This window comes from Conger conger, chromosome 17 (genome assembly GCF_963514075.1).
Source record: "Conger conger chromosome 17, fConCon1.1, whole genome shotgun sequence".
NCBI classification, from domain to species: Eukaryota; Metazoa; Chordata; class Actinopteri; order Anguilliformes; family Congridae; genus Conger; species Conger conger.
The window spans coordinates 39194525-39209762 of NC_083776.1; the positions used below are offsets into that span (position 1 = coordinate 39194525).

A 15238-nucleotide genomic window follows, 5' to 3' on the forward strand; every position below is an offset into this window, starting at 1 on the left:
TGAAACTAGCTTGAGCTAGTGAGGAAACTATGGCGCACGGAGTTGCCAAACAGATCAAGGATAATCTTACGATTATCAGTGTGTCGAGATCAATAATGCCGTGTTATGACCGGTTGGTAATTAATATAGACCACATGCAAGATCCTGTCTCTGCATGATGTTGATTAACTCAGCGCAGCAGATGGCTTGGAGCCAACCAAAAGAAAATGTGTACAGTAACCATACAATACATTGAGCATTAAAACAGTTATGGACATTCAGTTACAGGAGTTATGGTTGAGTTTAGCTAGCTATATGCCCAGGGTTACAACCTTACTTAAGTCCTTCTGAACATCGGATATGTTCTGGTTTCCAGGGTGAAATCCGGAGGAGTTGTGGTATGAAAAATGGGAAAGTGATCACCCTTCTTCCAGTTCCAAAACACCCAGCGCCTCCTGGGACTTACAGAGGTTGCTGGCTAGGCTGTCGTTTGGGTGCTTGGCTCTTCTCAGACTCCTGGGAACACCGGCACCGGCATGTTTATGCTCCGAACCGGTTTGCGGTGCTCTGTGGCGGGGTGCTGGGATAGGCCTGTGAGAGCGTGTGGTGCTCAGTCTGTGAGAGCGTGTGGTGCTCAGTCTGTGAGAGCGTGTGGTGCTCAGTCTGTGAGAGCGTGTGGTGCTCAGTCTGTGAGAGCGTGTGGTGCTCAGTCTGTGAGAGCGTGTGGTGCTCAGCCTGTGAGAGCGTGTGGTGCTCAGTCTGTGAGAGCGTGTGGTGCTCAGTCTGTGAGAGCGTGTGGTGCTCAGTCTGTGAGAGCATGTGGTGCTCAGTCTGTGAGAGCGTGTGGTGCTCAGTCTGTGAGAGCGTGTGGTGCTCAGTCTGTGAGAGCGTGTGGTGCTCAGTCTCTGAGAGCGTGTGGTGCTCAGTCTGTGAGAGCGTGTGGTGCTCAGTCTGTGAGAGCGTGTGGTGCTCAGTCTGTGAGAGCGTGTGGTGCTCAGTCTGTGAGAGCGTGTGGTGCTCAGTCTGTGAGAGCGTGTGGTGCTCAGTCTGTGAGAGCGTGTGGTGCTCAGTCTTGCAGCCTTCCCAGTGCTGCACGCGAGACGCCGGTCCAGGAAAGGTTTTTGGAAGAGGATTTGAGGAAGAAAAAAGGGTTTCACCCTTTTATAATTGCAATGTCAACTACACCCATCCTTAGCACAGTATCGATTTACAGTACAACAGGAAGTGGTAGCTGGGTGACTGTCCTACAGCATGGGTATCGTAGTTGAGTTCTGTGGAATGCAGGGACTTGTAATCCTATTGTCCCTACATTCAGTATCTTCAAAGAACTAAGTAAATTGATCTGCCATTCCAGTAGGTGGCGTAAAGTAACTAAGTTCTTTGCTCCTGCCATTAAATACCAAGAAGAAGAAGAAGAAACTCATACACGGGGGAATGTAACAATGTCCCTTATATCCCAGTGAAATATAGTCAGGATATTACAATAACACAGTTTTTTACATTATCATTTCTAACCGTCATAATGGCATCTTTGATTTTCACTGGCAGAACTCTGGTCCTCATGTTGTCAAGATGGCAGAACTCTGTTTCTCTGTTGTCATGGTTGTGTAATAAGGACTGCATTTCAGATGGATGTACTGGACAGACTGGGAGGAGGATGAGGTGAACGATAGCATCGGGAGGATAGAGAAGGCCTGGATGGATGGGTCCAACAGGCAGACATTTGTCACCTCCAACATGCTCTGGCCTAACGGACTCACACTGGACCACAGAACCAGCACCATGTACTGGTGTGACGCATACTATGATCACATCGAGAAAATCTTCCTCAATGGCACCAGCAGAACGGTAATTAATAAAGCATGCTTCAGTTTGATAGAAAATATGAATTTTAGATTCTATTCTATTCTTCTATTAGTCTTCTATTCCCTCAGCATACAAATCAAACAAAAATATGTTCATTTTTCCTTCATAACATTTTTAATATTAATTGTACTGAATTCAATCAATATCTGTATTTAAATTTGACTTTCAGTTCAAAGTTTTTTTTTCTGTACAACACATTTTGCAAGTAAAGCACTGTATTTAATAAGTGAAGAAAATGTCAATTGCATCCCAGCCCATTTATTACATAGTTATTAATGAAAACCAAGCATACATATGAGTCACCATGAACGTACAGATATGCAGCACAGTGGTGCGGTGAGCAGCACTATTGCCTCACATTAAGAAGGTCCTGACACTGCGTGGAGATTGTATGTTCTGACTGCGTGTGGGTGCACTCCGGGTACTCTGCTTTCCTCCCACAGTCCAGAGCTAATTCGTCTAAACTGTTCTGTGAATAGTGCCCTGTGATGGATTGGGAACCTTACAGACATTATACCTACAGGGGTTTCTTATGATGAATTTCAGAGTGCTTGTTTGAATATCCTTTTTCAACCTGTGAGATGTTTGTCTAGCTTGAGTCCTCATGTTGTTGTAATTATCACACTTACTTATTTTTTATTCTTTGTGTTATATAATCCAAAACTATTTTACTGCTGCATCTTGGTCAGTTCGTTGTCTGATTAATTTACAAGGGCTCAAGTTTTTTTATGTGGTTGCTGTACTTCCCTCTAGGGTCTTTCAATGCTCTTTCAACCTGGTTATGGTTTTGCACTTTATTGTATGCCACTCTGGATGAGAGCAGAAGGGATAAATGTAATATAATTTTGTTTATGCATATCCTTTCTAGGTGGTCTATAACGGCAAAGAGCTAAACCACCCGTTTGGCATTTCCCATTACCGTAACAACATCTACTGGACAGATTACATGAACGCCTCCATCTTCCAGCTCGACCTGTCATCTGGAGACGTGACACTGATGAGGAGAGAGAGGCCGCCCCTGTTTGGACTGCGGGTATACGATGCCCAAAGCCAGCACGGTACAGGGCTGTTCTTCTCCAGCGCTGTGTGGCATGGGGAGCACTGTTATCGCCATTTCTCCTCTCTGTGTGTTTGCCCAAACACCAGAGGGTTGCTGTCTGGACCTCAGCTTGTGCATGTGCTGTGTGTGACGTGTGGCTCTCGGGTGACACGTCCAGGGGCAACACCTGTTCTGTGTGGAAGTGTGAACCATACACACAGCGGCCAAAAAAGTCTTCAGACCCTCACACAGGAATAGCATTTTATCCCCTCAGAAATTAAAGGTACAATAGGTAAGATTTCAGTGTTAAAATATTGTCACAAGACCGACCATTGTAAATCCCTTCCTATCATTGAAAAAGACTCACTGACATGTTGACTCACCCTCTGCCTGTGTTTATAATCCTTAAATTCGGGTTTAAAAATATGCAGTTGACACGCTATATCAAAACATTGTATAGCTGTACAATAATTCAAGCGCATTGGTAGAAAATAGGTTCTAATTGCTGCAGCCAATAGTGTGGGGGGAGTTGCAACTTCAGTAAGTTCACAGAGAAGGGGGAGGGATAAACACAGTGTTGGGGTTTGAGGGTGCTTATTGCTGCAATTCCTCTCTTGACCGTTGAAGTCTGACATTACCTATTGTACCTTTAAAGAGCTAAATAAATTATTACAGACTCTCTATGCTCATAATTTTTTGTATTATACATAAGCAACATCCAACGTTTTGGTGAAGTGCGCCTTCATCAGGTTTCTTAATTGTGGAAGTTGAAATCATCGTATTGGAAGGAATGTTACACTCAGTGATGCATTCAGTCTTTTTGCTGTTACGAACATAAATGTTTATTTCAGATGTAAAAAAAACACATCAAATGTGTATCAGGCAGCAGCAGGTACAATAGGGGCAGCGGTGGAGTACAGAGATTAGGGAACTGGGCTCGGAACCAAGGCCGTACGTTACATTTGCAAGCAGGGAATTGTACCCTTGAGCAAGGCACTCAATCTAAATTGCTTCATTAAATACCCAGGTGATGACTTTCAAGCATATATTCAACTCTGGAGACTGATCTATACGTTTCTATGACAATATCCTTCAGTTGCCAAAGCAACGCAGTGGTAATGTTACAGAAGGGCATAGAAGAGAAGACATGCATTATTTTTAAATCACCGAAAAAGCCTTTGATCATGCTAGAGTCAAAGTACTCTTTGCTACCTCCGCTACCTGTACACTACATAGATACTGCCTAGATCTGTTCTTCACTGCTGAACAGATGAGATTTTTAAATAATTTTTGTTTATCCCGATTAGGTCAACAGAGAACCCAATCTGAATGACTGTATGAAGGTCTGAATACTTTAGCAAGTCACTGCAAAACGTGAAACTCCCTTTAGCATACATTAACCATAGAACTTATATTCGGCAAAAATCTAAATCCCTATGGGTTATGGGTCCCGATTGATTGATAGTTCCACCGTAAAGCAGGGACGACACCATGGCGACAGATGCCTGATGTCATCACCATGGCGACAGATGCCTGATGTCATCACCATGGCGACAGATGCCTGATGTCATCACCATGCGCTGGGAGTGCTCTGCTCACACAGCTCTCCCACCCTTACCTCCTCATTTGCATTTCTTGCATCATTGAACCTGTTTTTATTCCAGACATGATTGGTGTTTTTGCCTTCAATTGCTTTTGTGTGCTTGTAAGAGCAATAAATAATATTGCAATTAACAAGTGGATAAGGTTGGCCTGGTCAAGCTGAATGGCAGCGCTGGTCCACACCAGACCCAGAACAGCAGTGATCAGCAGTAACACAGGAGTTCATGTGGGTGCAGTATGGAGTTCATGTGGGTGCAGTATGGAGTTCATGTGGGTGCAGTATGGAGTTCATGTGGGTGCAGTATGGAGTTCATGTGGGTGCAGTATGGAGTTCATGTGGGTGCAGTATGGAGTTCATGTGGGTGCAGTATGGAGTTCATGTGGGTGCAGCATGGAGTTCATGTGGGTGCAGTATGGAGTTCATGTGGGTGCAGTATGGAGTTCATGTGGGTGCAGTATGGAGTTCATGTGGGTGCAGTCTTTTTTTCTGCAGAGCTGTGCTGTTAACTATTTTTGAACATGTGACACACATTGCAATGACCCTCATAGCAATCATAGTGACACGCTATTAATTATAGCACAAACCTGCCAGATCATAAATATTGTTTGGTACAAGAGATGACAAATGATGTTGATGTTAACAAAAATGCAAGTCACCGGATTTTAAGGATATAATCCTGTGACCCCTACTTTTCTGCAAGCTTCTATATGACAATATTGTGGCGATCAAGATTAAATCCACCCGATGAAACCAGTTTTTTCATGATTAAAAATTGTTTAAACTGTATAAACATGTCTAGAAACTCCTATTATTTAATGATATGATATGTGTACATCTATTCATTTTATGTAGTAGAGGTTAAATTGGAGGTGGGTAAACCAATGCATTGTTTAGAAGCACACTTGCCCTCTATGAAAGATCCTGGTTCCAAGCCAAATTACAGGACATGTCCTTTCTTGTTCTTCACCATGGTAACAAGCCCAGATTTTTTCCAGCTAAATGTCAATATTGTTTGATTGAGTTTTTGTTTAGTATTTAGGCTATAGCAAAATCTTGGCCATGTGTTGGTATTGTGATTCCTATTTCCAGCAAATCAGTGTAGTACTATGCATTGCCTCATTTAGAGTGTAGATTGTTTTACATGTCACATCCATTCTTTTAAAGGCCCAAACGCATATATTTATTTCTGTGTTTCCAAGCTTTTCATATCATGCAGCTTTTGATTTGTGTTTTACAAGCTGTTTGTAAAACCTTTTCCCATGTAACATAACATTTCACAGCCGTTGGGCCCTTGAGCAAGGCCCTTAACCCCATATTGCTCCAGGGGGATTGTCTCCTGCTTAGTCTAATCAACTGTAAGTTGCTTTGGATAAAAGCATGAGCTAAATAACTGTAATTATCAGGCATGCAGAACAGGCAACCCAGATGTGAGACCAAGGTGTAGTATTTATAATAAAAGTCTTTGTTATGAAGTTGCAGGTCAGACAGGTGAGGTTCAATAGCAAACAGATACAGCAGGGATCAGGCAGTTCAAGTCCAGGCAATGGGTCAGAATTCCAGCAAACAGGTGTATCAGGGATAATCCAAAACTCAATTGTGGTCACAGACGTAGAGTCGTTAACAAATGGCTAAGCAGACAAAAACAGAATCCAGAAACCAAAGTCAGTATGCAAAAACAGGTCGATAAACTGTGGGTCAAAAGCAAACAGACGGGAGAATCTAAACGCAGAAGTCGGGGGCGAAACTGTTTGTAACGGTATCAATCAGAAAATGCTGGAAGGTATGGTAAAGACACATAACAATCTGGCGGGGAACTGAACAAACAAAGGGGATTAAATATACAGGTCACAAGAGGGAATGGCAATCAGGTGTGGGAAACAATCAGGAAGTGAAACAGGTGAAACGAATGAATGGAGTGAATTAACTGACAGGGTGGCTATGGTGTGCATGGAGGTAACCAAAACATACGCTAACGACATAGACAGAATGCAATACAAAACACAAAACCTAACAGTAATATAGTGTAATGTAATGATGTTGTTCAATGCTAACACAGAGAACTGAGCACAGGAGACAGAGGGGGGAATTGGACTCTGGGGGCAGGGTTAGGGACTGCTTTTTACAAACATTTTGTGGGCGTTTAAGATACTAATACCTGGAAGAGAATGCTGATGCATGTGGGGCTATAATAGAATTACAGGGATGGCTGTTGCAGGATTATTCTGGGATCTCTGCCTGTCATGATAACTTAAGCTAGCAATTTTTCCAAAGCTCATGTCACAAACAAAGATTAATTTGATATCTGGCCTTTGATTATTACTGATTGGCTCCCAGGAAGTAAATGCCTTCATCTCATTGGTTCAGCAGCTGGAGTTTCAGGGAACTGAATTCTTGCATTTGGTCCATACTTCATCTTAATAAGTATTAATATGTTTATATAGTAATAGTCTCATAATTTGCTTATCAGATGATCACAACAAAAATAATTTATCTCAACGGATGAAAAGGCCACATAAAAAGATTGCATGCCCTTTCAAAGCAATGTCCTCTATAATCCATCTATTTATGAATGAAAGCCTTCAATGTCATTCTCATAAAACATTAAATAAGTTATGGATACAGACCTAAAGGATGCTTCTGCTTTCTCAATGGTTGTTTAATTTCTTGCTAGTTGTCCAATAAAAAGCAATATTCTCCAGAAAACCATCAGAAAACAGTAAATAACAAAATTTTAACTTCAAAGTAAATATAATTTGATTTAACATTATTTGATATTATTTGTTCATTGTTATTTAAAAAAAACATGTAGTACAGGATTCAGCATAATAGAATGTCCAGTGTACTGAAGGGATACTCAGTCTACCAAGCAGATACACAGCTGTTACTACTCATGAAGGTCCTGAGCAAAGACTCCATTGGTTGGTTAGTATAATCAGGTGTGTAACTGCTTTGTTTGAACAAAAGCCTACACCCACACTGTATCCCTGGAGTACTGTATGGTTCTTGCACCAGACACTAATGTCCCCTACACAGAGGATATGGCCCTAGTGCTGTTAAAATGGTCTACCTGGAGAACTTGAAAAGATGTTTTGTTGTATTTGTCATTCAGGAGATAACGCGTGTCGTATTAACTACGGGGGCTGCGGTACACTGTGTTTGGCTGTCCCAGGAGGGCGGGTTTGTGCATGCGCAGATGACCAGCGTCTCGGCAAGAATAACGTCTCTTGCTCAGGTACACATGCTTGGTTCACCTTTTCTGAAATGCATACAATTCATCCCAGCCTGTTGTAAACTCAACCTAAATAAAAAGGCCCAGCAGACAAGATAGGATAGGATATTGTGGGTCATGTTATGAATTGAAACTTTCCACTTTATATTGATCAATTAAATAACAAATAATAATTTAAATACCACCTAAAGATGCATTTGTTATGTATTTGTATTTGTAAGTATTCTTTGTGATTGTTTGTTTTCTCCAACAGATTATTTGTTCTTGATTTATTGAAGATTCTGATTGTTGTGTGTGACATTGCTTGTTTTATTGTGAAAATATTTTAATTGTATTTCATTTTATTGTGGACCCCAGGAAGCCTAGCTGTTTCGGAGCTGTAGAACACCATGTCCCAGTAGCGAAGGCCAGGACTAGTTCTCATTTAAAGTCTTTATTTAAATAAAGGCAAGTCATAAAGGAGGTCAATGGCCAGCAAACTGAATACAGGGATAAGGTAGTTTGTAGTAAATAGTCCAAATGGGTCAACTCTCCAGCAAACAGGTACAATACGGATAATCCAAAACGTAGTCGTGGTTACAGGCGAAGGGTCGAAAACAAACAGGTCAATCAAACAGAATCGGGATCCAGAAGACGAAGTTGAAAAACAGAAACTGGTCAATATACTGTGGGTCAAAAGCAAACATACGGGAGAATCTAAACACAGAAGTCGGGGGCGAAACAGGTCATAACAGAAATCAATCGGATAATAACACAGGAGAGTATGGTATAGACACAACAATCTGGCGACGAGACATACAAACAGGGAGGTTTTTCATAAGACAGATAACAAGAGTTGGCAATCAGGTGTGGGAAACAATCAGGAAGTGAAAATGCAGGTGAAACAAATAACAATGAATGAACAAACTGACAGGGTGACTACAGTGTGCACAGAGGGTACTAAGAAATGGAAACGCGATGCACATAGACAAACACAGTGGAAACATGAACCCTGACAGGCTGACTGCTATGGCATCAGCTAATAGGGATATATAATAAACAATAAACAATACATTGCAATATAGTGCAGGTATAGTTAGTGGGGGTTCTCCGCTGTGCTGTCACCAACAGCTACAGGCCCACTTGAGAGTCTGAAGGTAACTGTGGAAACACCTTTGTACTACAGCGAGCCCATCGGGGGCGGAGCCACAAGGGTGCAAAGCCAGTGAGTTCCAGTGCCGGAACCTTCACTGCATCCAGCTGGCCTGGAGATGCGACGGTGACCACGACTGTGCGGACCGCAGCGACGAAGACCCGCAAATATGCCGTAGGAATACCGAGCATCTTTCCCCACCGAATGCCGTTACTGTTTGTGTTCATTCACCTTTCTCTTTTTTAACCACACCAGCAATCACAACAGTCAAAAATACACATGCAGAAATAAAGACCTAAAAATACACACACACACAGAAACATAAACAGGGGCAGATACACAACTGCCAGAAAATGCTTACCACATGATGCATCACCAAAATAGTAGATTACAGTTGTAGTATTATTCAAAATACAATATACTATACTTTGGGCCAGTTTAGGCCTAGTCCTAGATTAAATTATATTCAGGGTGGTAGCCAAGGATTCATTGGTAACACTTTACTTGAACCCCGTGCCATAAGGCTGACATAACACTGTCGTACACATGACATAGCAGCTGTCTCAAGATGGCACAACAGATGATGTCAGGACATGTCAAATGACATAAAACTGTCATAGTTTTATCAGTAAATTTTATGACAATAAGTATAAAATTTACTGATAAAAGGACAGCTTTATATCATTTGACATCATCTGTTATCCGATATTGTGACAGCTAGTATGTTATGTGTATGACAGTGTTATGTCCGCCTTCTGGTGAGGGGTTCACCTAAGTGATTAATCCAGTGCAAATCATAGCCTGGATGAGAGTGGAAAAACCCCAGTGTGAACGCTGACCTGGTCTATTGCAGATAACCGCAGTAAAACCCCAGTGTGAACGCTGACCTGGTCTATTGCAGATAACCGCAGTTGCCCAGGTGACCAGTTCAAGTGTCAGAACAACCGCTGCATTCCCAAGAGATGGCTGTGTGACGGGACCAACGACTGCGGCAACAATGAGGATGAGGCCAACTCCACCTGTTCAGGTACACCCTGTGTTACCACCTGTGCAGGTGTGCTGCATGATTTGCCGCTACTGTGAAACGTGTTTGCCCATACTGTACTGTCACATGCGGGGGGCTCCCCTGGGAGGGAGATGCGGCACTTCTAGAATTTGTTTGCCACATGGAGAGAGAGAGCGCCAACATCAACACAGAATAAATAATACAAAGTCTTCAGCTTTCCCCCTCACGGGTTCCAAACTAACACAATAAAGTAAAATAAAAAATACAAAAGAAAGCAAAACCGAGTGAAACCTTTTCATACTGCCCATTTTCAGCAGCGTTTTCTTTCCCTTCTGTACTGAACTGAAGGATAATCAAAATAAAATAAAACCACAACAGAAAAACAGCTCTCTCAGAGCCCCATACTGTGGAGATAAGCACACTTTTAGCACCTGGGCTGATTAGTCAACACAACCCGGGTGCGTGTGCCCCGTCCACCAGCAAGCATGGCCAAGATAATCCAATTCTCCAGCGTAACTAATGTGACGTATACATATCCCAATCCCACTTTGCAAAATTGGACCCAACTTTTACATTAGATTACAAGCATTTACCAGACACTCTTATCCAGAGAGACTTACAACAAAGTGCATAGGCAGGTACAAGTGTGCTGAAAACCCTAGAGGGAAGTACAGCACAGTTCCAAGTTTCAGAAATTACCACATAGATAAAACTTGGGACCCTGTAGAGCAGTACTCAACTCCACGTCCTGCGGGCATTTGCTTCAACCATGCACTACACCACCTGATTTCACAAATTAGCTTATCTGAAGCAAGCAGGTAAAATAATGAGTGAAATCAGGTGGTGTAGCGCACGGTAGGAGCAGATACCTGCAGACACTGCAGCCCGCTGGATAAGTCACACAGCTGTAGAGTAACCTGTTGCGAAAACAAAAGCAGAAATAAAACAGACCTGGCAAATATGATGCTGCCAATAATAAAGCAAGTATACACAAGTGTTATAGCAACTGTGATGAACAACTTATATAAGTAATCTAACAAGAAATTATAGAGAGGGAAGGGTGGGGAGAGGTGCAGCCTGAAGAGTCTGCACCTTCTCAGAGGTCTAAAGGTAATAGCCCTGTAAGATCATCCAGGGATTTAAAAATAAAATACATTGTGTCATCACATTCAAGTGAAATAACTGGTAACTCTGTTTTAGAATTCCACTGGCAGACATCGGGGTAAAATATTCCTGCGCAGACCAGCATGAAATCAAATCAGATCACATGTATTTGTTTAGTGCATCTTACAGTGTTTAATATGCCTTATAGTGGGCCCTAGCCCAAACCCCCTGCAAGAGCAAGCTTAGGGAAATGGATAAAGGATAAACTCTGTAGGCGGGACACATAGGAGAAAACTTTGGGAAGAACAAACAATCTATGCGCTTAGCAACATCACTACAGATACAGAAATATCAGAAAAGAAGACAATACTGCTTTCAATGAATGTAGCCAACCACAGATAATATATTACAAAATTACAGATTTTTTTAATTATCTGCACATGTTCAGAGGCTGTTGTAAATTTGGTAAGAAGTGACTAATTATAAAGTAGAAAGGTAAGTCGAATTGATAGTAAATGCTTGTCTACACGCTACTCACTGACTTGAATTACATTTAAATGAAATTTTATTGTGCCGTGTTTGCTTGTGAAAATCAATAAGTGAAAGTGACTCGTACTTCGATATGTTGTGCTTAATATTCATGTAGTAGAGAGGGGGGAGAAGGGCATCAACGTAGGGATAATAACACTGTGGGGGAGCTGACAGAAAGACACATTTAACAAATCACAAGGCTACATTTCTGAGGGGGGACTTTAAGCTAGTTGAAAACGGCTCTCTCTTGATCATATCCTTATATTCTCCTCTTATATGCCATACTGCAAATTGTTAGGGAAATGCGTGCAATTAGGCCAAGATTTAATATATGGAAAATTCAGCTTCTCAGAGCAGGGATGAGTTCAGTCCAATGACTAGGAAGCCTACAGCTTCAGCAGGGTTATGCAACATCAAAGCATCATTTAATGTATTTAAATATTCATTTTTATTACTGATAAGTTCTGCAATGCTTATTAAATGGCTAGATTAAAATGATTTAAGTGATTTATGTAAATGTGTTTTATATGAAAAAGAGGTTATGAAAAGCAGAGCTTATTTAACAAAACCATTTGCCATGCATATTGCATGCCATCACTAACTCACAGTATATAAAGTGAGCACCATAATGTTTGGGACAAGGACACACATTCAGCAATCACTAGAGGTACAGCTATGCACCAGCTCGTAAATACACTGCTCAAAAAAACACTTAATCATCAACATCATCACTTCAGGGATATCAATCTGTCCATTTAGGGAGCACAAGTGAATCAATTTCACTTGCTTTGGTGCAAATGAAAGTGACAACAGGTGCAATGGAGATGCAAAAGTAAGACAACCCCACAAAAGGTAATGGTTTTGCATGTGGTGGCTACAGACAGTTGCTCTCTCCTTATCCTTCCTGAATGATTCTTCTCTAGTTTGGTGTTCTGCTTGTCACTACTGGTAGCATGAGGTGGTACCTGCAGCCGAATCGGGTTGCACAGGTAGTCCAGCAAACTGTCAGAAACAGACTCCATGAGGGTGGCATGAGGGCTCGATGTCCTCTAGTGGGACCTGTGCTCACAGCCCAGCACCGTGCTGCTCGATTGGCGTTCGTGAAAGACCATCAGAATTGGCAGGTCCGCCATTGGCACCCTGTTCTCTTCACAGATGAGAGCAGGTTCACACTGAGCACATGTGACAGGCGTGAAAGAGTCTGGAGACGTTGTGGTGAACGTTATGCTGCCTGTAACATCATCCAGCATGAGCTGTTTGCCGGTGGGTCAGTGATGGTCTGGGGAGGCATATCCTTGGAGGATCGCACAGGCCTCCATGTCATAGCCAACGGTACCCTGACTGCTGTTAGGTACCGGGATGCCATCCTCAGACCGATTGTCAGACCTTACGCTGGTGCAGTGGGCCCTGGGTTCCTCCTGGTGCAGGACAATGCCCGGCCTCATGTGGCCAGAGTGTGTAGGCAGTTCCTGGATGAGGAAGGCATTGATGCCATTGACTGGCCCTCACGTTCCCCTGCCCTAAAACCAATTGAGCACCTATGGGACGGTATCGGTGCATCTGACGTCGCCAAGTACCACCACAGGAGCTCACTGATGCAGGTCTGGGAGGAGATCCCCCAGGACACCATCCCCCAACTCATCAGGAGCATGTCCAGACGTTGTCGGGAGTCACATTATGAGTTGCCGTGAAAAAATAAACAGTTGGATCAGCCTGTGATTTCAATTTTTTACTTAGATTTTTGGTGTGATTTTGATGCGTTGCTGATTTTGGTTTCCTTTGACCATTGTTACGTCATTTTGTTCTTAACATCAGTAAAGATTTATTTCACCTTGAATAAATCGTTCATCAAGATCTGATGGGTCCCTTGAGTGTTCCCTTAATTTTTTTGAGCAGTGTATTTAATTAGCCAATCATGTGGCAGAAAGCATGCAGCCATGGTCAATTGGTTCAGTTGTTCAGACCAAACATCAGAATGGGGAAGAAATTAGATGTGACTTTGACCGTGGAATGAGTGTTGGTGCCAGGCTGTTGGTTTGAGAGCGACTGAAACTGCTCAACAGTCAAGAGTTTACAGAGAATGCCGTAAAAAAAACAAAAAATCGCCCCTCAACTCCAAGACCAAAACAGAACGGAAAATAATCCCTACTCCCAAACAACGGGAGGAACAAAAACTAACCCATAGGCGATTCTTAGTAAAGAAACAGAAATAAAGCCAACAAAAATGGCTGAAGAAAATAAAGCGACCCTTAAAACACAGGGCGAGAATACCAACTGATAACTGTGCTTAAAGGCGAGCACAGAGTACACCAAGAGTATTGAAAAGAAAGTACAATCTAGCACAAAACCGCTAGACAAGAAAATAAAACCACGAGACACAGCTCGGGACAAAAAGGCAAACCAAAATACAAATACCGGGGACAACGTCCCTCTATCCCGGCTCACACGAGCCCAAACAAAAGAAAACCCTTTTAGGAAGGCGCTGGTAACAAAATACCTTAACCACATGCCTTACTTACCTTAAATTGTTGTTTGTGTAAATTGGGTATAACACACACCAGCACAGTACCTGACTCTGAACGACAAGAGTCTACCTTGTGCTTTCACCGGCTGAATGTCAGAGCGAACAGATAACACTCAAGCACTGAAGCCTAGTCAGGACTGGCCCTGGATCCTCGGCCCTCTGATGGGCACAATAGGAATTACCTCCCCCATGACATTGTTAATGAGAGAGGTCAGAGGAGGAGAGCTGACAGACTGGTCAGAGCTGACAGATTACACACATTACAACAGTGGTGTGCAGAACAGCATCTCTGAACACACAACAGCAGGGTTCCCTCTCTTCCTGGAAAACTATAGCCCAGTCATGGACAATAAATTGAAAATTATGCATGACTAATTGTAGGCTAGGCTATAAGTCAAGTTATTAAACAGTATTTTTAGAGCTGAGATTGCACATTTGTCTGTATTTTGTCAATATTTTATCTTTCCTGTTAGGTACTGAGATGCATGGCAGCATAGGTTATCAGGTGCATAGCCATGGTAGGGGTTGGGTTGGTTGTTCAGCAAAAAACAGACGTCTCCATAACTCAGAGTGCTATGGGATTGCAAAGGCAATGGAGAATCCCACTCTGGTGTCTGTGATCTTCATCGTTGGCTGGCTAGCTCTCAGGTATGGGGACTACTCATGTACTAGAACTAGAAAGTAAACAAGGTAAAAGTAAAATGGTGATCCATGTAGACCAATGTTAAATTAATAGCTTGGACATTTTCCTGATTTGTACTTCTGGGGCTGCATGTATATGCTGAGCAACTTTCTATGCAGAGTATTAATTAAAAAATAAACATAATGTGAGAAGGTGTGCACTCGAACAAATTTCAGGGAGACTAGGCTGATTTTGTAGCCTATTTGCAGACTAAAAAATCTGAGAAAAGACCATTTTAAATACTATTATTTTGCTGTTCCTGCTCTGTGTGATGGCCTATAATTTGACTGCAATAAAGCACAGTGAAATTACCATTCATCAGTTTTAATTGTCTATGTTCAATTCACTTTTTTCTCACTGCATGGGGCAGTTAAGAAATTCTCCAGAACAGTTTATATTATAATTATGACAACTTACTTGATGGACAGATAATTATGCCAGCTCCCCTGATTACCTTCATGTGTGATCAAGTACTTAATTGACAACTCTATACTGTATATCAAGGTGCATAATGCCCTTGCCAAACTGGAGACCACGTTCTCT

At 42.2% G+C, this 15238-nt stretch overlaps 1 protein-coding gene across 1 annotated transcript in view; it reads left to right on the forward strand.

The window, feature by feature from the left end:
- LOC133116330 (low-density lipoprotein receptor-related protein 1B-like) overlaps positions 1-15238 on the forward strand; it is a 447656-nt gene that overhangs the window by 132933 nt on the left and 299485 nt on the right. Inside the window, exons 13-17 of the mRNA XM_061225770.1 lie at positions 1608-1827; positions 2714-2903; positions 7597-7719; positions 8882-9022; positions 9750-9875. Coding sequence (XP_061081754.1) covers positions 1608-1827; positions 2714-2903; positions 7597-7719; positions 8882-9022; positions 9750-9875 — 800 coding nt within the window. The remainder of the gene's footprint in view (positions 1-1607; positions 1828-2713; positions 2904-7596; positions 7720-8881; positions 9023-9749; positions 9876-15238) is intronic.